The sequence below is a fragment of the Sphaerodactylus townsendi genome, linkage group LG06, assembly GCF_021028975.2.
Source record: "Sphaerodactylus townsendi isolate TG3544 linkage group LG06, MPM_Stown_v2.3, whole genome shotgun sequence".
NCBI lineage: Eukaryota > Metazoa > Chordata > Lepidosauria > Squamata > Sphaerodactylidae > Sphaerodactylus > Sphaerodactylus townsendi.
In genome coordinates, this window is record NC_059430.1 from 66,682,378 (window position 1) to 66,702,562 (window position 20,185).

At 40.8% G+C, this 20,185-nt stretch overlaps 1 protein-coding gene across 3 annotated transcripts in view; it reads right to left on the reverse strand.

The window, feature by feature from the left end:
- Positions 1-20,185, reverse strand: part of PDZRN4 (PDZ domain containing ring finger 4) — a 155,189-nt gene that overhangs the window by 2,757 nt on the left and 132,247 nt on the right. For all 3 annotated transcript variants that reach the window (XM_048501925.1, XM_048501924.1, XM_048501923.1), the window contains 2 exons: positions 14,148-14,249; positions 9,123-9,239 (listed from right to left, as the gene is read on the reverse strand). In XM_048501925.1, the coding sequence (XP_048357882.1) occupies positions 9,123-9,239; positions 14,148-14,249 (219 nt within the window). The remainder of the gene's footprint in view (positions 1-9,122; positions 9,240-14,147; positions 14,250-20,185) is intronic.

A 20,185-nucleotide genomic window follows, 5' to 3' on the forward strand; every position in this document is an offset into this window, starting at 1 on the left:
TCTGTAAAATTGGAATAATATTGATGTCTTACATGGCAAAAAAGTAAAAAAAAATAAAACATTCATGTAGCAATTCTACATTTTCCTCTTTGGTTAAGTCTGCACATAGTACAGTTCCTGTTGCTGCACCAACCTTTATCTTATTAGTTCTAAATGGGGCACATATAGTAAAGGGATTCTAATTAATTCATTCCCTTTCATTCACCTGCCTAATTACTTCTAAAAAACATCTAAAGACAGAGACATATAAATCCAGGCCCAAGAGCTTCTAAATAGTATCCAGGAGCCATATTCTTAAATATGCAACTCCATGTCTACTTCACAGTTTTGCCCCAATTACAGCTGAACAACAGACTATGCTTAACAGTAAACATTTTGAACAGCACTGATGCAGATACCAAAGATAGTCTCATTGCCTATCCTAGTGCATACCGGTACTTGCTACACCTAGGCCCATTACGAATGGAACACTTATCTCAAGTCTGTTTTCTGAGCAGTGGGCTCGTAGTGGGCTCTCATTGCATTTCTCTGTTTACAAGCAAGGAGGCAGCCCACAGCCTGCAGCAAAGTTTGTCTGCTGAACTCTGCTGGGCCTCTGCTTCTCCTGGTACTCTTAATTTCCCACATCAACAGCCTTAAAGGCACACAGCTGATATTCTCTCCCTGACTATCTGCACACACATCCTCTCTCTATTGCTGTCACAAGAGAAGAGAAGAGAAGAGACTTGTTTTAAAACAAAGCCTTGCCTGAAATAAAGTTTTATAAGCCCTCTCAGCCATTGGGGAGGGCAGAAGCAGAGCAGAGGAGATGGGGTAAAGCCAAAAAGATGCCTCTTTGTACTCTTCCTTGCAAAAGCCCTCTCTCGATCTCTCAATATGTGAACTTTAGGGAAGCAGGAAGGATGGATGGGGGAGAGGAAGAAGGCTCCAGAGCACGTGACAAATGAGGCTGTCTGTTGCTGTGGTGGAAGAAAGACTGAACACAGATTTTAGACACAGATGAGGGGGGTTCTCTCTCCCATGTGCTTCAACTATACTTATGAGAGATCGATCTCTTGACCAGTGCACTTAGGGAAGCAGGAAGGAAATGACAGCATGAAGGGGGGAGGGGAGGACATGGAAAGTGCTGCAAGAGATGGGAAGGCCATGGGCAAAAATATGTCCAAGATAAAGCTGTGCCCAATGGCAAATCTGTCTCACTCTGATGGTGAAGCAAGATTTAAATTGTGCTATATGTGGTTTCGCTTGCCCTGAAGAGAGTGGAAAGAAAAAGTGGGGCTCCGGAAAATACTTCCATACAAGAAATCTTGCTGCAATTAACACTGGCCTCTTCTACGCAGCAAAGATCTTGTGTGTAATAGGCTCTAGTGTTTGGTACTCTTCCTAAGCACAGTGACTCAAGAATCAGGACTGCATGGATTATTTTTAAATGCTAAATATGGATCACCAGTACAGTTGTAGGCATTGAAATGCTTTAGAATTAATGGCCTACACAATTCTAATGTGAACATAAGAATTATGTATTTTATTTAAACTGAAACAAAGCAGTTCTTGGAAGTAGTTGGCTAGATAAATTTCTGTGTTTTGCTTTGGATTAACAATCTATTCAGATTTTATTGTACTAGTCACAGAGTTCTGTAATAAAATGCATAGATGGAGACACCATATTTCAAAAGGATACTACAAATATTTCTCTGGTATATCTTCATAATAATCAATTCATTTTGATAAATTCATCCTTGCACCTTGCCATAGTCAAGCAAACACAACTTTTTTGTGTAACAGCCCTGTCTTCCTCACTAAGAAGATTTAAAACCTCTGATAAACATGGGCCAATAAAATATAGTTGATTAAACTGGAAGGCAGACATTGTGGGAGGTTTTTTTCTGAAGTAACACTTGTGAAAACTGATGCGGGTTATAGTGGTGACCAGCACATGTACTATCATTACTTGAAGATAAGAATACACATGCAACCATGCCCAGAATGTGCATTCTTTTGGAAACAATGCAGCATATTTATACTCAGATGCACTTTATGATGTACATTCAACCTCTATTTGCCTATCTAGCTTGTATGAGGCTTTGTGCATCAAGCTACCAAACTGTATTACCTCTGATAGCCAGAACTGGACACAAGGAAAGGTTATAACTATTCCATGAAGAAATCAAATCTAGTGATTTCCCATTGCTGCATTTCAAATACACTAGGGATGCATTCAGTGGTGGTATTCAAATAATTTAACAACTGGTTGTTTACAAGCATCATTTTAACAACCGGTTCTGCCGAAGTGGTGCGAACCTGCTGAATCCCACCACTGGATGCATTCCACAGTGCAGTTAATTATTATGTACAATGGTACTGGTAATAATATTTGTACTTTGGTGGCTATTATAATGAATATTTCTACTGCCTCTGGCATTGTACTAGTGGTTAGCTTGGCTAAAATACTGACGACAGTGGTACAGCACAGTTGGCAATGCTTTTGAATCAGTACTTCAGATACCATGGGTTGGGAAACATGGGCAGTGGGGATCATGTACAAAATGGCCAAAGTTATATATTTTTTCAGTGTGGGCAATGTGTTATATGTCTTTTTCCTTGATCTGTAATCTCTTGTTAATGTATGTTCCTTGTTTTGAAAATGACCCCCCTCCCCCCTGGCTTGGATGTTGTATTTGTCACTGGATTTTCTATATGGAAACTGAAGAGTTAAAAGTTAAAAGAGTTAAGAGTTAAAATTAAAATCTGGTTTTCATTATAGTTAAAACAGAATGGTCTGCATACTTTGGGCATTATGTCAAGCATATTTATGGGTCCCTTTTAACTCACTCTCCATTAATTGCACTTATTTATTGTACCTTTTAATGCAAAGAGCATTAGCTGTCAGAGTGCTGAAAAGGCACAGGGTTTTTATTTTTTCACACTGGATAGTAGAGTTAAAGGCATTTTTGTCCCATTTCACTAGCCCAGTTTGTCATCCAAAGTGTACAAAGTCTATTTACATAAATCTAAGTGCACATAGTACAAGGCAAATGTGGTTTTTCCTTTAAGATGTATAATTATATTTATAAGCATAATGGTTAGTAATAATAAAATGTGATGGTCAGAAATGAAGTGTACTAGTAACACGGAACCACATCCGGAGAAGTGGTGGTTTGGATGTGGGGAAAGTGACCTTTTTGACTCTGGTCTGAACTTTTCTGATTTTCCCTGCCTCACCATGTTTGTCCCTGAGGAATGATATCTGCAGCTGTTTCACCAATATACTCCTGTAAAATTCTTAGAGCTAGGCTAGGTTAAGTTAGAGTAGGTCTTAGCTGGGGTTGAAGAGGTTGTAAAGGGGGTGGGGGCAGTGGCTGGGGTGAGTAGAGTAGCTTATTAGATTGTTAATTACTTTCCCCTTTAGTACACTTCTGTTTTCCCAGTAGTTATATTGTGTTATTTTTATGGTTCTTGTTTGCCCAATAACTGCTATAGTTGTCATAGAGGGGGTAGTGGGGGGTGGTACTGTAGGATTAGGGAGGGGTGTGGCTTTTGCAATGCACCTGTTAGTCCAGATCTAGGTTGCATGGTGTGGTTGTTGTTGTTCTCCCTGGGAGGCCATGGAAGGGCCAGGGATCCCAGTGATTTCTGGACAGGGAAGGTATGGCAGTAGGTCCAGGCCTTATGAGAGTGAGATATGGGTATGATCGCTCTCTATCTGACCTGAGGCCTATCCTGTGGGATGCAGGTTGTGGGCTTGGAGTGAGATACTCTGCTCCGCATTGATATTGACCAATGCAAGGTCCATAAACAATAAGACTGCCATTCTCCGGGATTTTCTCAGGAAGCAGGATATGGACCCTGCATGCATCACGGAGACCTGGGTGAGGGAGGGTGAGACAGCTGCCCTCACTGAACTCACTCCAGAGGGCTCCCTGGTGATCCACCAACCATGTACACAGAGCCGGGGGGTGGCATGGCGATGGTCATCTGGGATTCTATCACCTTCCAGACGTCCCCTACACCACAGATTGAAGGAATAAAGTGTTTGGGCCTCCACTGGGATTCCTCAGAGAGGTTGGCTGTTTTGCTGGTGTACCGGTCGCCTAGCGCGCCGGCAGACAGCCTGGTGTGGCTGCTGGAGGTGGTTGCCGACTGGGCATTGCGATTCAACATCCATGTCGATGTGGCCTCCTCTTCAGTCACTGTGCACCTTGTGTCATCCAAGGTGATGCTAGGCCTCTCCCTAGTGAACACCAGGACTCCCACTCATCAAAGAGGCCATACTCTTGACCTGATCTTTGTGGCGAGTGTGCATGTGGTCCTGTTATCAAAGTGCCATGGTCTGACCAGATTGATGCTGCCATGCCCCCCACACCTAGGCGTTGGGCTTTTGGGCCCACCTGCAGAGGCTTATGGATCCTGAGGGATTCCAGAATATCCTGTGAGATGCTCCTCCCACTGGCTCCTCTCTTGGTGAGCTGGTAGAGAGCTGGAATTCCAGGCTCTCCGAAGCCATCGAGAAAGTTGCTCCAAGATGTCCTCTCTGTACCCATCCCAAATTGGCTCCCTGGTATACTGAGGAACTGAGGAGGATGAAACGGGAACTGAGATGACTTCAGCAAGTGTGGTGGCAAGTTCGTGATGAAGAGACAAGACGCTTGAATTTATGAATTCTTACGAGAGAGCCATGAAAGAAACAAAAATCTTTCTTTGCCTTCTGCATTGCAGCTGCTAGCTCACACCCAGCACAACTGTTTAATGTGATTTGGACATTGGCAACTGCATCTATAGGTCCTAAAAATAATCAACTGGCTTTTAGCCGTGAGGCATTTGAGAGCTTTTTTGTAGACAAGATCCTGTCTCTCCACCAGGCTCTACCAACCACTATGGATACAATAAGGGAACTGGAGGTTCCTTGCCCGTCTTTTGGTCCAGGTTTTGACCATTTCAACCTGCTTAGTCCCTCTGAAGTGGATAGACTTCTGTTAGCTATACAATCTACCACTTCTTTTGACCCGTGCCCCTCCTGTAAAGAGGAACTACAGAGCTACCTGTTGGATATCAACAATGGCTCTCTTGTGCAAGGAGCCTTCCCAGGTCAGCTGAAAGAGGCAGTAGTCCACCCCCTCTTGAAAGGACCAAGTTTAGATTCTCAGGATCTGGCCAATTACCACTCAGTATCAAATCTTTTGTTCCTGGGTAAGGTAACTGAAAAAGTGGTGGCGGCTCAGCTTCAGGAGTTTCTGGAAGATACCAAAGTGTTGGACCCCTTCCAGTACAGTTTCTGCTTTGGTCATGGTACGAAACGGTCTTGGTCACCATTGTGGATGAACTCTGGTGCCAGCCAGCCAGAGGCGATTCGGCACTGCTGGTGTTGCTAAGATCTCACCACAGCGTTCGACACTGTAGATCATGACCTTGTGGTCCACCGCCTCGCCGAGATTGGAGTATGAGTTCTGGATGAACTTGTTTCTTCGAGACTGGGGACAATGGGTGATGTCAGGGGAGGAGAGTCCCACACAGTAACCCATTGATTGTGGGGTGCCGTAGGGAGGATCCTTTCCCCAATGCTTTTTAATATCTATATGCACCCTCTGGCCAAGATGGTCTGAAGTTTTGGGCTGCGGTGTCATCAGTATGCAGATGACACCCAGATTATCCTCATGATGGCAGGCTGCCTGGACTCGGCCCCTGAGGCTCTCCAGCAGTGTTTGAAGGCTGTAGCGGGTTGGTTAAGAACCACCAGGTTGAAACTGAATCCAGCAAAGACAGGGGTCCTGTGGGTGGGTCATGGTGAGGTGCCGGCCAACTTTAGTCTGCCTGTGCTGGACAGCGAGGTCTTACATCTGACCTCGTCAGTGACCAGTCTGGGGTGATTCTGGATGCCAGGAATTCTCTGGAGGCCCAGATCACCAGAACAGCCCAGATTGCACTTTACCATCTCTGCCAGGCATGACAGTTGGCCCCGTATCTCTCACATGGTGATCTGGCTGCAGTGATCCATGCAACTGTCACCTCCAGGCTAGATTATTGTAACTCACTCTATGCTGGCCTGCTCTTGAACCTAATCTGGAATTAAAACTTGTCCAGCATGAAGCTGTAAGGCTCCTGGCAGCAGCCTCAGGTAGGGACCACATTACACCAGTCCTCTTCCACTTTCATTGGCTCGCCATCGAGTACTGGGTTATCTTCAAGGTCTTGGTTTTGACCTGTAAGGCCTTGAGCAGTCTTGGACTTGCATACCTCAGGGACTGCCTCTCCCCATATTGCCCAAGTAGGCCCCTCCACTCCTTGGAGGGTAACCTTCGGGTAGTCTCTGGACTGAAAACCATCCAGGTGGCCTCGACTAGGGCCAGGGCCTTCTCGGTCCTGGCCCCAACCTAGTGAAATATGCTTCCATCCAGGACTTGAGTAGCTTCCACAAGGCCTGCAAGATGGAGCTATTCCACCAGGCATTTTTGTAAGCCAGCCGGTTTAACATCAGTTAATAACACCTATTCTTTGTTTCCGGGGGTGGGTGGGGACATAATAGGTTTAAGTTGCCATCTGATTCTAGGTACTTATATTTTTATACTGTTATTTATTATGGTTGCTTTCTGTTTTTATTGTAACTGTTTTTATACTGTTGTTGCTGCCCTGAGCCCTTTGGGGAGGGCGGGATACAAATATAAGTAATAAAATAAATAAATAAAAATAAAAAGGCTACTCTGTTAGTAATATTTTCCTATATCTAGACATACAGTGATGGATGCGTTGTGGGGTAGGGATTAGCAACATACCACAAAAGTCTCATTATTACCTTCAGGAGTACAAGCCCATACGCTAGTCTTTTCTGCACAGTTCTTAGAACAGATTGATGCCAATAGGTCACATCAGCTTAGAATAAAATCAATTAAAGCATGTTCAAATATAAACTAAACGAAAAATGAACTGAGAAAGGTGGCACAAAGTGTCTCCATGATAAGTTTTCCATGGAGGGAACACCTTAAGCTGTCCATCATTAAGCTCTCCAATGCCAAGGTGACAATCTGAATGATCTTCAGGCCATTTCCAAGTACAGTTGTCTTGTGGTGCTGCAATACACTGGCCTCTCTCATGCCACCTCTTTCAATAAGCAAGACTTCTGTGATTTCTAACATGAGAGTTGGCAGAGCTCAAGTTTGTCTACAAGTCTGCCACACCTTCCATCCAAAAAATATATTCTCCTAGTAGTATGGGATACATTCCACATGTGCTAAGCAAAACACTTTTTATATTAATTATGGTACATAATCTAGGCATGAGCCCTGGCATTAAACATCTTTTAAGGATGGATTGTATGGAACCTGATGCAAAACAATTCATGGCATCTATCATCTACCCAGAAAGTTATTACATGGTGGCTTTTATAATCACCATTTGATGGAAGAAACATGATCCTCAGAATCTAGTACATAGAATTTAGCAGTTAGAATGGTCTGCCAGCTACGGCATCAAAAGGATACACTAGAAGGAACTCTTCAGTACTGGGCTGCCTTTTCAATGAAAGCCTTTATGTTTCACACTGCACCTGCTCTACTCTTCAAAAACAGGGAGTTGAGTATAACACAGGATGATATACCATATTCTGATCATTCTCCCTCCACCCCACCCTACCCAACATAACTACTATTATAAGAGAGCAAATTAGGCATACTCTTTAAACAACATAAGCTATCAGATAATTATTAGGGATGTGGGAAAAGAATTTGTAAATACTTGAAATTTACAGAATAAAGTATATTTAGAACATACTTGATAATTCCATTTATTACAAATAAATCTAGATATTCAGTAACACTACAGAATGAAGGCAGGGTTTTTAGGGAAATAAAAGTAAAACATACCTACAAGACTGACTGCTATCAAGGATGAGACAATAAGAAGCAGAGGGTCTACCTCTGATTGTTGTTGCCATGGTTTTGGGAAGGGAGAGGGGACAGGGCTGAGAACCAAGTCTGTAATTTATGTCTGTTGGTACTTGTGAAATCCTGATGCAAGCAATCAGAAATCACTTTCTCATAGGTTCTTTTTAACTGAAAGGTGGGCATATACATTTTATAATTCTCCTGCTATCCACTATTAGCTAGCAATTAATGCTTCACATGCTGAAACAGTCCTCCTTTCTAAACACTAAATTTCACATTTAGTTGACACCTCTTCTGAAATATATTGGTCATAAGGATAAGATTGGTTTGATCCATAGATATTATAGATTTTGTATGTGGGCAGTGAGGGAATTACTGTGTGTGTGATTGAAAGAGAGAAAGAGATAGAAATGCATTTTTCTCCTGTCCATGTTCTGACACAGCAGATGCTGTTTGAGCAGACAATGTTCATATGTATTAGAAGTATAAAATATAGGTATAGAAGAATGCTTTGACATATGGAAAAAGCTGCAGAATCACTACATATGCCCTCTACCCAGACTGTCCAATGATAGGAAACTGCTGTCCAGCAATTGTGGCTGCTGATGTGTATTTTCCAGATCTACTCAGCTCTTGTGGGTGGTACAGGGGCTAGAAAATGCTCAGGGAACTGAAAAAAACTTTTGCAAAGCTGCTTGCCTTGTTTTCAAAAGGAAACAGCTATATCCTATGGATTTCAATGGAATTTCAATTATTTGTAAATTTTAAATCTGAATTCTGAATCTAAATTTTGGTGCTGCTGCACATGCCTAAAATAAAAGATAAGAATATTAACACTAATAGAAACATACCATTAGATGGAGGTTTTTTTGAGAAAGTAGCAGATTTAACTTGTGCTCCATTGCTGAAAATATGGTATGCACATAAAACTGAACAATTTTTAATGAAATATCAGGATATTACTGTAGAAGGAACTGAAGGAGTAAGCCAAATTAATGTGGTGGGAAATTAAGATAATATGAATGCCATCAGTGAATACGAAATCTTACTCTTCCCTCCACCCCCTAAATTTGTCATGTTTACCTCCCAAATATATCACTCTCATTGGTTACCATTTGGGCATCTTAGTAGCTGGGAATCTAGTGAAGGCTGGGAATATACTGTCTTATTTTCTTTAATTGCATTGTCTGTTTATTAAAAACATTCACCTCAGAACATTCCAAGCCACACATTTTATGTCAAGCTTACCTGTTCCACTTCATTGCCTGTTTGCTGCACTGTTTCATTATGCTGTTCTTCCAACATTTCTAAGTTTAAATCCTCTAAGAATTCATTCCTTTCATCATCCAGCCATCCTTCTTCCAGCTGTAAAAAATACATTAGTACATTACATGAGCTTAGTGGAAATGAATGCTTAAAATAAGAGTAGTCCAAATAGCAATGCCTGACTACTTCTTTTTAAAATAATGACTCTCTTCAGAATACTGAGGTTTGGAGCTCACCTTTCGAAAAGGCGGGGGTGGGGGGCAAGATGATTAAAAAAATTGGACTCTTAGGTCTTTTTTCCTTTCCTGAAACAGTATCACTGATTTTCTTTCCTAATGAGAGATATTCTACACATAGAACATTATTTCCCTTCAAAATGTGCAGAAGACATACTGTATAACCCTGAAGCTGTCATGTTCTTTACTTCTGAGAGCATCAGCTTTTAAAGAACCTAGAGATATTAATATATGGCCATGAGACAGTTGCTTTCTATCTCCTTAACAACTTCTATATCAGAAACATGTCCCACAGCTTGAATTTCCAAGAGCATTTTCACTGTATATTTCTAGCACAGTTATCCTATTGATATTTTCAGGTAAACTTCCAGTAACAACAGTTGTAGCACCAACATCAGCATTGATTGACAAGGTGCCTGTAAGGTTTGCTTTGTTTTTCAACTGTTACTTGGGGAGTTATTTTTAAAAAAATCAGGAGAATATTACTTTAAAATATGTTAACTATCTTGTTCACAACAGAATGAGGCCTGTTTGGTCAATTTAACCAACATGACTTTTATACAGACAAATCTTCATTCTGGATCTGAATAAACCTCTTCTTATAATAAACAAATGTTAAGTAAGAGTAGCAGAGAAAACCAGAGGGCTGCCAATGTCAGCATCCCTTGTATCAAAGGCAAATACACATTACATTTTCAAATGTGGCACTAATGTGTACAGCTGTGACGGATTAGACTCTATAATGGTTAATTTTAAAAGGTGCAGAGCAGGAGCGCTAAAGTGTTAACCAAAGTGTAACCTGATAGGTTGGCTGAAATGCAGTAGCCAGGAGCCACAGATAGAAGAAGAGTTGGATTTATATCCCCCTTTTCTCTTCTGCAAGGAGAGGACTCAGCAAGTTACAAACTCCCCTTTCCTTCCCCCCCCTCACAACAAACATCACCAATGCGTGTGTAAGGTAAGGGCTGAGAGAGCTCAAAAGCTGTGACTCAGCCTCCAAAGGAGGTCACTGGCATGTGTTGGAGTGCACAGGCTAATCTGAATTCCCCAGATAAGCCTCCACAGCTCAAGCGGCAGAGCAGGGAATCAAACCCGGTTCCTCCAGATTAGAGTACACCTGCTCTTAACCACTATGCCTCTGCTGCTTTTAGATCAGCCAGAGGGTGTGCTGGCTAATATAAAAGCAGGAAAAAGCCTGTCAGAATGTCAGATAGGAAGAATTCAGAGATCTGAAAGCAGCCTGAGAGCTTGTGTGAAACACAAATCATATGTTTTAAGACCAGGTGCCACTAATATGGGGATGTTATGCTGCACACTGATTTTAATGTTTTTAGATGTAATTTAAGTTATTTATTGACTGCTCTTTAGTTTTGTGTTGTGAACCGCCTAGAGCCCTCCGGGGATGAGGCAGTCTACGAAATCGAATGAATGAATGAATGAATGAATGAATGAATGAATGAATGAATGAATGAATGAATGAATGAATGAATGTCAGTCCTCAGATTCAGTCAGGGGAGATCGTGCCTGAGGACAGAGAGAGCCAGAGGCAAAGGGTGAAACAGCTAAGGGGTGTGTGTGTGTCTGTATTTTCAAAGAGATCTCAGACTGAGAGGAAAGAGCCTTGTTTCCACAAAAAGCTAGGAGGCCTGGTGGTGATGGAAAACAAGAGGAAAACTGATCTCATGGGAACACTCCTAAAATCACACAGAGGGCTTGGCTATCGTCTCATGAGGAAACACACCCAAATATGGAATCAGAGAGTTTCTGAGGGTGTTTAGCATAACTGGCAGAGTTAAGAGTGGGTTTGGTGAAACCCCAGAACTTAATCTGTTCCAAGCTAGTGAGACCCTTTGGAGTTTAAGGGTGAGAGTTTTTAAAAAATGTTCAGAACCATGTGGAAAAGATTTTCCCTAAACTGAGGCACCTCTGCATGTGTGAAACTATATGTGAAGGAATTTGTAAACTGAAACATCCATCTTTAAGTGAAGTGGTCTTGTAACTAAAACAGCCATTTAAAAGAAACTGCATTTGCTCTGTAACCTTTAAGAAATATCTGCCTAGAGAAACCAGTAACGCCTAAGAACCTCTCTGTAACAGCAACCTGAGAAGAAACCCTTGTTAAATAAAATCTAGTTTTTTGTGTTTTATCTTTCAAAAGCCTCCATAAGGTCAATTTTTACCTCAGCGATGGTGGCAGCAGACATTTTGTTTTCCCTGACAGGATTTATGCTTAAAAAGACCTAAGTGTGTACATGAGTGGGGGAGTGCCTAGGCCAAAACTACTATCAAACGATACATCCTCCAGCCACATGCTTCTCTCCCTGCTGGGCCTCTGTTTCTCTTCAGGGAGAGGGTGTTGTACAGTTATACAAAAGAGAGTGTTTTGGACCAATATTTTATCTGCTACCTTCATATCTTTCCTATAGCATCACGGTGGGCCAAGATGATAGTTTAACAATGCGGTAGGTAGTGAAAAATGATTTCTGTATGGTCAGAGCTCCATGCTACAATGTAATGAGTACAAGTATGAACTTCATGGACTAGGACGAATCTTTTTCATGAGGATGGTCCTGTGATAGTCCCTCTATTAGGAATTGGTTTTTGTATTAATTATGCAAAAGGTGTTAAGTGATAAATTTAAAAACAAAAACAAAGCATCAGCCTGAGTGCACAAATATAAAAACACAAAATCATGAAAACATGATTTAAAAAATCATACTGATATATGTATCTGCTATGGTTTATAGGTTTATGCTGTGAAATTATCATTTTAGTAGTGTCAACATTTGATTTTCATATATAGAGTGAGTCCTAATGAACTCAGTGGAACATATTCTTGCATAAAATGCAAAAAACCAAGCTCTATAAGAATCTGAATGTATTCTCTGTATGCATTTAAAAGCATTTGCAGATGATCGTTTTTGGAGGACTGTCATGCATAAATGAAGCTACCTTAGAACAAACCAGACCAGTGGTCTGTCATGGTCACTACTGTGCACTCTGACTGACCAGGGTCTCTCCAGGGTCTTAGGTGAGGTTTCTTATCTGATTGAGCCTTGTCCATAACGTACTTTCCCCTCACTTCTAGTTTCATTTTACCATCTCTGGCAGAATCTCCTATCTAGACACTATCTAGAGGACAGCAGGAATGAGCCTCAAAGAGAAACTGAAAACTCCTACAGATGCTACTTGCAGCAGCCAAAGTAACTCTGAACACCAGGAACCTTAATGTGATGTACTTCAGAGAAGATGTACTTTCATTTCTGTGTTTAGGAAAGAAGACTCGGAAGTCATATCTTAGAAAGTATGCATAATATCATCTTCTGCTTTAAAACTATTTTTTCCACATTGGTAAAGACAGACCTTTGGCATGCCTTTTGTTATATCTGGATCCACACAGATGTATCCCATACTAATATACAAGTCCTTAAGTCTACAAGCAGGGATTTTTCAGCAAATCTTTATAGTTTTGAAGAGTTATCTAAGCCTACAAGAGGCATATCCAAGCAACATAAACTTGAGGTGAATTGCTTTTTTCTGCTCTGGTATACAACCTCTTTTATTGGGGCCATTTAGAATGTACGGGACTATAAAGGAAATATATGCTTCCAACTGTGATCTTGTATAACTATTATAGTCAAGGAGGGATTCCAGGTGACACTGAATTATATTTATTCAATGTAATTTATTGATATTGTACAGTTACCAGCTCTGAAAGTTATCAGATCAATAATATGATAGACAAATGGCAGTATAACCACCTTTGCCTGAACCGATGACAGATGGATACAATAGTTTCAATAGAATGTACTTTTTGCTTTGTAGTGGATTGCAAAACACTATAAAAGGAAGGCCAAATAGTTTTCTCTTGCTACTATATCTCCTCCTTTAGTTATCTGCCTAATATTTCCTTTTGCCAAATCACAAATACTTGTTCATACAGCTACAGGAACATTTTGATTCAGTAAAATGCAGAAAGTCACCTTTTGATAAAAATGTAAATGTTTGGTTGAAAAGCATGGGATGCACATACACAGTTTTTATTGTGAGGTATAGAATCAAACATTACTGAAATACTGTACGAAGAACCCACAATACTGTATCAGTCAACTTCTGGAATAATAGACTGTAAAACAGCATAAATCAATTTCAGGCCAGTAGCATATTAGAAATCAACAAGGATTTGGGGGTATAAGCTTTCAAGAGTCAAAGCTTCCTTCATCAGATCTGCTGTTCTATTGCAGATCAACATGACTATCCTCTAAAACTAAATAATATAATATTCAGTCAAATTCAAGGTTAGGGCTTTTCCCAAGTCCATGATAACAAAGAGGAGCTTGTCTTAAAATTCGCATATGTTACAGTTGTGTCCAATAATAATTTTCTTTGTGTATACTACTGGGAGGGAGTGTCTCAAATTCATGGCCATCTTTCAAGTAAATATGGTACTGTCTGGCACAGTGATGAAAAAATCAACAATGAATTTCACACTGTGTACAAACAATTTTGGTGGATCCCCCCTTCTTTTTTTTGTTAAGAATCTCAACAGCAATACAAGATCAGGTAAATACTTGTAGGTGTGTATGATTTTAGAGACTCAGTGGTAGTCAAGCTCTCATTAACATTGTTTATGTCTCTAGTTATGAAACAGTGAAAACTATTTATTCTCATTTTCTCAACTGTGACATGAACCTCTACACTGCTATTTTTCAGTGGTTCATTATTTCTGTCTACAAAACAGTCTTGTCTCAATGCATCTATTTATTCTTACTTGCATCTCTGGTCTTGCTACCAGCAGCACAATTTTCTTGCATTCGTCACTGGAGAGCAATGCCACTGCCTCCTCCCTATTCTGGACATCTTGGCCATTTATCTAGAAAACAAATGAAAGTGGCACATTAATTTCCATTTCCGCAACACAAAACACAATATAGAGCAAATATCAGCTCATTTGTGGTAAATGTATGGACAATGAAGCTCACACAATGGGCTCATCTTCAGCCCCCCTTAGTGGTAAGTGCCTTCACTCAATTACGCGCTTACTGTAAGAGCAGTATCGATCGTTGAAGGATAGCGGACATCAGAGGAAGCAGTTATGTTCATAAATGTCCAACCTGCGCCCTGGCAACATACATCTAGCAACACAATTAACCAGCCCTTGACAGGTGATGTTCATCTTTCTCTGTTCAGAGTAATGGAAGTGTCAGTCTGAGATAATAGTGCTGGTGGAAGCAAGACTAGTAATACTACAGATGAAATCAGTCATATTGGAAGCTTAGAGAGAGCCAATTAGAAGTATCCAGTATTATCTCTCACTAGGCAATACTTACAGTCCACTGCCAATTGCTCTTTCATTTAATTATTTGATACGTATGCACATGCACATATACACTAACAGCGCACATGTGGTTGAGGACCAAAACTTATAATAAATGCATACTGTAAAAGTTAAAAAGGCATATTTAATAACAATTAAAAAGCAAAAACCATGTTTTTTTCCAACCAAGTTCTTTGATTGTGTCTATAATATGTTAACTATCCATAGATGAAAGTTACGAATACAGACAAAAGATGAACAACATACAAAAATGTGCCAAAGTTGAAATGCAATTTTGTACACATTTACAGAGAAGGATTGAATTATCTGTATGTAACATGGTTAAGCTTTTCCAAATCCCACTGAGCCTACTGCTCATTCTACCTGAAGTTAGACATAGTGGTTGAGAGCAAAAGCAAAGCAAAAGAAACTATATGTGTATATTATTTAAATATGAAAATAAGGCTTGCATTATCTCTCTAAATTCTACCAAACATGAGTAAGCCCACCCCACAGCAAAACTGACAATGGTGAAATCTCTTGATCAAACTAGACATGACAATGTTCCAACTTCTGCATGCTGATGCCATTTTAAAGAGATTTTAAAATGCTGTGGGAGCTCAATCTTGATCATGTCTGCAGTGTGGTGAGCTGTGGCACTCTTGTTCCTCCTGCCCTTTTAATATAGCCCTTGAAAAAGGGTGTGGTGGTAGACAAGAGCACGTCAGCCTATTGCACTCCCCTGCAGAGTTTTTAATTTAAAAAAATGGCAGTGGCATATGTGGGTTGGGCCTGTGGATGCCATCAAATCTAGTTTGACTCTCACTCAAATGTTCAATTCAGAGCGGGTTTCATGTAACTTGTTTGAGCTCAAACCATTCTGAGGCAATGGCTCATTTAAAGTCAAGTCTCTGTTAACATTCCCAGTATTGAGTATCCATACCCCAGACTTCTGCCAAATCTTTCCCCCTTAACATAACTGTGATATGATAGTGTCAGGAAGACCTCCTTTGGTGGAGTTATAAGACTTAAGACTGGAACAGAACATTCACAGATAATCTGATGTCTAGAAAATTATGTACTGCAGGGGTGAGCCCCGCGAACCCAGCAGAACCTCAGAAAGAGCGCATGGAATGCCTGTGCAATCTGTGTCCTTCTGGGCGCACACGCTCTCCCATCCCCCAGACTCCCCGTGAGTCACAGGTCATGAACTACCTGACTCACGGTCACCAGGTGTCCCAGACAAAGGGACAAAGGGGCTCCTGCCCCCAGGTATGGATTAGACCCAGACGCGAGCGTTTCCTCCCGCACGTAGGCAACCCCATGATGTTATGTATCATATGATATTCTCCCGCTCTCCCGCCTCCCGGTACGCCCCCATTGCTGCCCCTATTGAAAACCCTAATAAAAGGTGCCAGGGCCGAGCACACAGCAGAGTTGCCGGATCCAAGGACCGCACTTCCTGCTGCTGGCTCTCTCCACCGGATGATATCACTGCGTCTCGCCTCTTCCTTGCGACCCCCGCGGGCCGACTTCAGTGTACCCAATACTTCACAACACAATGGACTGAGACAGGAAAACCTGGAATGCAATAGCTTAGACTGCTCAAGTATCTAGATGTGATCTGTTGAATGTATGTGCACAAGAGTTTGCTTACCATTCAAAGTCAAAGAACAAGTTTTGGGGAAAACAGTTGAGAATGATGTCCAATTAACATATCAATTTAGCATTATTAAGCATTATGTTTACTAATCGAGCAGTTATGAACTTTTTTGTTAAAAAAAGAGACAAACTTGTATATAAGGCTATGCTGATTTCCATGTACCCCCCCTCTCCCTTCCTTCTGCAAACCGCCATTTCCTGCCATTATCTTCTTGCAAATCATCCTGAGAGTCTATTCTCTCTTTCTTTGGATGAGTGGGGCATAATGATGCATGTGGATCCTGACAGGAGAGCTCCCCTCAAAAGGGCTACTACTCAGTATTGGTGAGTACCATCGCACACCCCCCCACACAATACACCTGTCACTGACCACATCACTAGTCCTAGTCAAAATATCTGAGTGTAACTCCTTACATATGCAGGTATCTAAATGTGAAGTTAACCCCCCCTCAAAAAACCCGAATAACAGAAACCTTTTACAATTAAGTATTTTGTTTATTTAATCACACCCTTGGTTACATTCCTGTTACCTTTGCTACTGAGACTACTAAACCCAGTCCTCCTTCCATGAATAACAGTCATTTTACATGAGCAACAGAACAAGCATAAGTGCTAACTGGATTCAAATAGAATTTTATAAGGGCCACCATAGTTTTATTTGTGGGAACAATTCAGATCTACTAAATTGTGAGTACAATTCAGATCTAATAAAATCACTGGATTCTCCATTATTAATTTTAAAGGGATTGAATTACAGCCATAATTTACAAATACAACAAATTTATATATCATAGTACAGGAATTACTATCTAAAGCATGCTATTGAAAACTTATAAGATATGGGCTATTTCACTGGGAAAAACCTCTCAAAGCGATAACTCAATTTCTAGAGACTTCACTTGGCCATCAGAATATGCCACAGTACTACAATTTTGCTTTTTTTGGCAATAATTTTAATATAATCCCTGTAAAATAAGATTGCCAGACCCGATTCTGCTGATTTATCTCAAAAGTAGGCAAGAAGCCAGCACCTTGTCCATTATGAAAGACACTCTCCCCATTCATTTAATAATCAGACTCCTGATCATATGTCAGCACAGCCAAACATAAAATAAATACATTATTTGCGAAAAGCCCTGTCTCTTCTAGCATTTTTTTCCTATCTGGACTTCTCAATCTTTAGTCTCAAGAGATTACGTAAGAATAAAGGCAAACTATGAAAAGTATTCAGTGTATACCATACCTACCATGCATTTCATTCAAGCAATATCTCACAGAAAAAGCAATATCTCCCAGAAATAGTTCGTCCCTACACAGACTGCAATACAATGTCCAAACCTATGTCTGTTCCATAAACACAAGCACACAAAAAGCCCATAGAATTTAATGATGGTGAGAAAAGCAAATATTCCAGCAATTCCACTTCCATTTTTTAAAGCAAGTTTTTAATCCTACTGTGTTTTACAAAAATATGCATGTATGTGGAAAAATATGAATGAAGTCTCAAAAGACAAAAAGGGGTCAGAGCTTCTGAGCTTCTTTGTATAATAGCAGAAACAAAACATGCATGTATATTGGTAATTTTGGCAATTTTTTTTAAAAGCACAGATTATATAAAGTCAATAATTTAAATACCAAAACCTGTGCAGTGACATGGACAGATATGTTATATAGTCCACTGCTTTTCAGTTTTGATTGTCTGAAATTCATATTACTCAAACATCCAATCAAAGCAAGGTACTGAGATATAAGTAATTTTTGCCCATATAATTTGTATTCTAGAAAACATTTTTTTTCCATTTTCCCCTCAAGGCAAAGAAATAAAATACCATATCCTGGCACAAGCCCTGATATTCAACTGTGGCTTATTATTTTCTTTCAAAGTAAAGGCTGTTTCAATCAGGGAGCTTGAAGAACCTATTGTGTTTTAAAGATCTGTTTGATTCCTCAATCTGATAGTACATAAAGAAATAAAACTATGTTTTCAGGAAAGATATTTCCTGAGGAAATGAAAGAACTTGTGGGATGGAATCAACTTGATCTTGAAACATTCAGTGGACCTTCATGATGGCTGAATTAATGTCTAGTAGTTATAGGGATGTTTACGCAGAGGCAACTTGCCATTGTCAACAAGTATTACTGGATAAGTGAACGAAAGCTAACGCAAACTGTCCCCTGTCCCCTGCAAAAGAATAATTGGTATGTGTGTGCACAGACAATAGTGGTCAGGAACAAAAAATAAAAGTATTAGGTTGCTCAAGATAAAATCTAAATTACATGTTTTTGACATCAGCATTGCCAGAATGTATTAAATAAACATGTTTAGGTCATACAAACAAACCTTTCATCTTCTACTGTATCAAATTCTCAGCCAGATGTGCAGTACAGCAAATCGTAGTCCACATTCTTCTTAGGATATTTATTGCTAGTAAACCTTGAATAAGACCTTTCTGGAGAAAACTGTATTATAGTCTGAAGTTTTTATTTGCTCAGTTCTGCAAGCAGACTCTCTAGCTTTCCTGGATCCCTAAACACAGTTTTTACAGCTTATAGTCAAACACATGGTTTTAAAGAAGCAAATTTTCTTAAGAAGGAGAGAGATTTCCACTAATTTCCTCTTCCTGATGCAGCCCACTGAGTGGCCCAGAGGAACTTAATGACTGGGGACTGCAGTGAGAGGGAGAACTGGCAGGAATAACAAGTTCCTCTTTAGAAAAACAGCTGAGGGAATTATTTGCCCCCTCCCTCGCCCCACCAGACCAAGAAATAAGAGACAACACCATTTATGTAGAAAAACATATTGACCATAGCCATTTATTTACTGGAACAAGGTAAAAAGAAGCGAAAGGTACAGTATGGGTGTCTGATCTGTGTGCTGGGCAGCCCAAGTGCTGCCCCCCAGCTACCAATTTCCTCAAGCCCACCTGCTGAGGAAAAACCCACAAAACAAATGGAGCAGCAATGGAAATTCCAGATAGGTGGGGGGCCACTGTCTGTAGATTCCCATTGCTGCTAGTGGTGCAAGTCTTAGTAGCCCATGTCTGGGCACCTTGCCCATTGACTTACTCTACCCCAAACCTCTTAGGGAGATTTCATCAAAGTGGGTTATCTCAGCTGCTCACCCACACCACTAGATCAGTCACCCATGTACAACCCGCCGAATGGCTATGACAAAAAAAAGCATGCACAACAACCCAACAGTCTTGACAAATAGGGAGAGGAGGGTGGGGATGCAACTGATTCCAACAATGGAGTGAGGGCCTGGCCTGCCCAGCCCGGCCTTATAAAGCCTAGGCAGGCATGCCCCCTCATGATGTCAGAACATGCCCGGCATCCTCATGTCAGATGCCGACTCATGCAGGGGGCCAGTCTGCACATGCCCAGCAGGGAAAGCAAAGTCTTGCAGACCAGTCTGAACAGCTGTGAGGGCTGGGGAGGGAGTGGCAAGATCCCCGGACAGCAATGGCGGCTGAGATTATGCTTGGTCATTTTTTTTGATCCATTCCACACAGCACAAATAAGATGTCCTAATGCATCCTGGGAAGGAATTCTGCACACCTTTTTCCCCAAGACGTCCTCATAACACCTTATTTAAGTTCAAAGGATCTTCTTTTGAAAATGCTTTGAAGTGCACCTTTTAATCCTTAAGGCACCTGCAAGATGTCTCCTGCCTGGCTGTGAAGAATACAGAGCTCAGCAAATGTCTTATTTTTCCTGCCCAACCGTTTTGCTCTCTGGTCAGTTTCACCCTCAGCTTGCGCTCAACATTTTGTGTGCTGCCGAAGGGATTCTCTTTGCCTCCATTTGCTGAAGATTGCCCCAGGATGTTT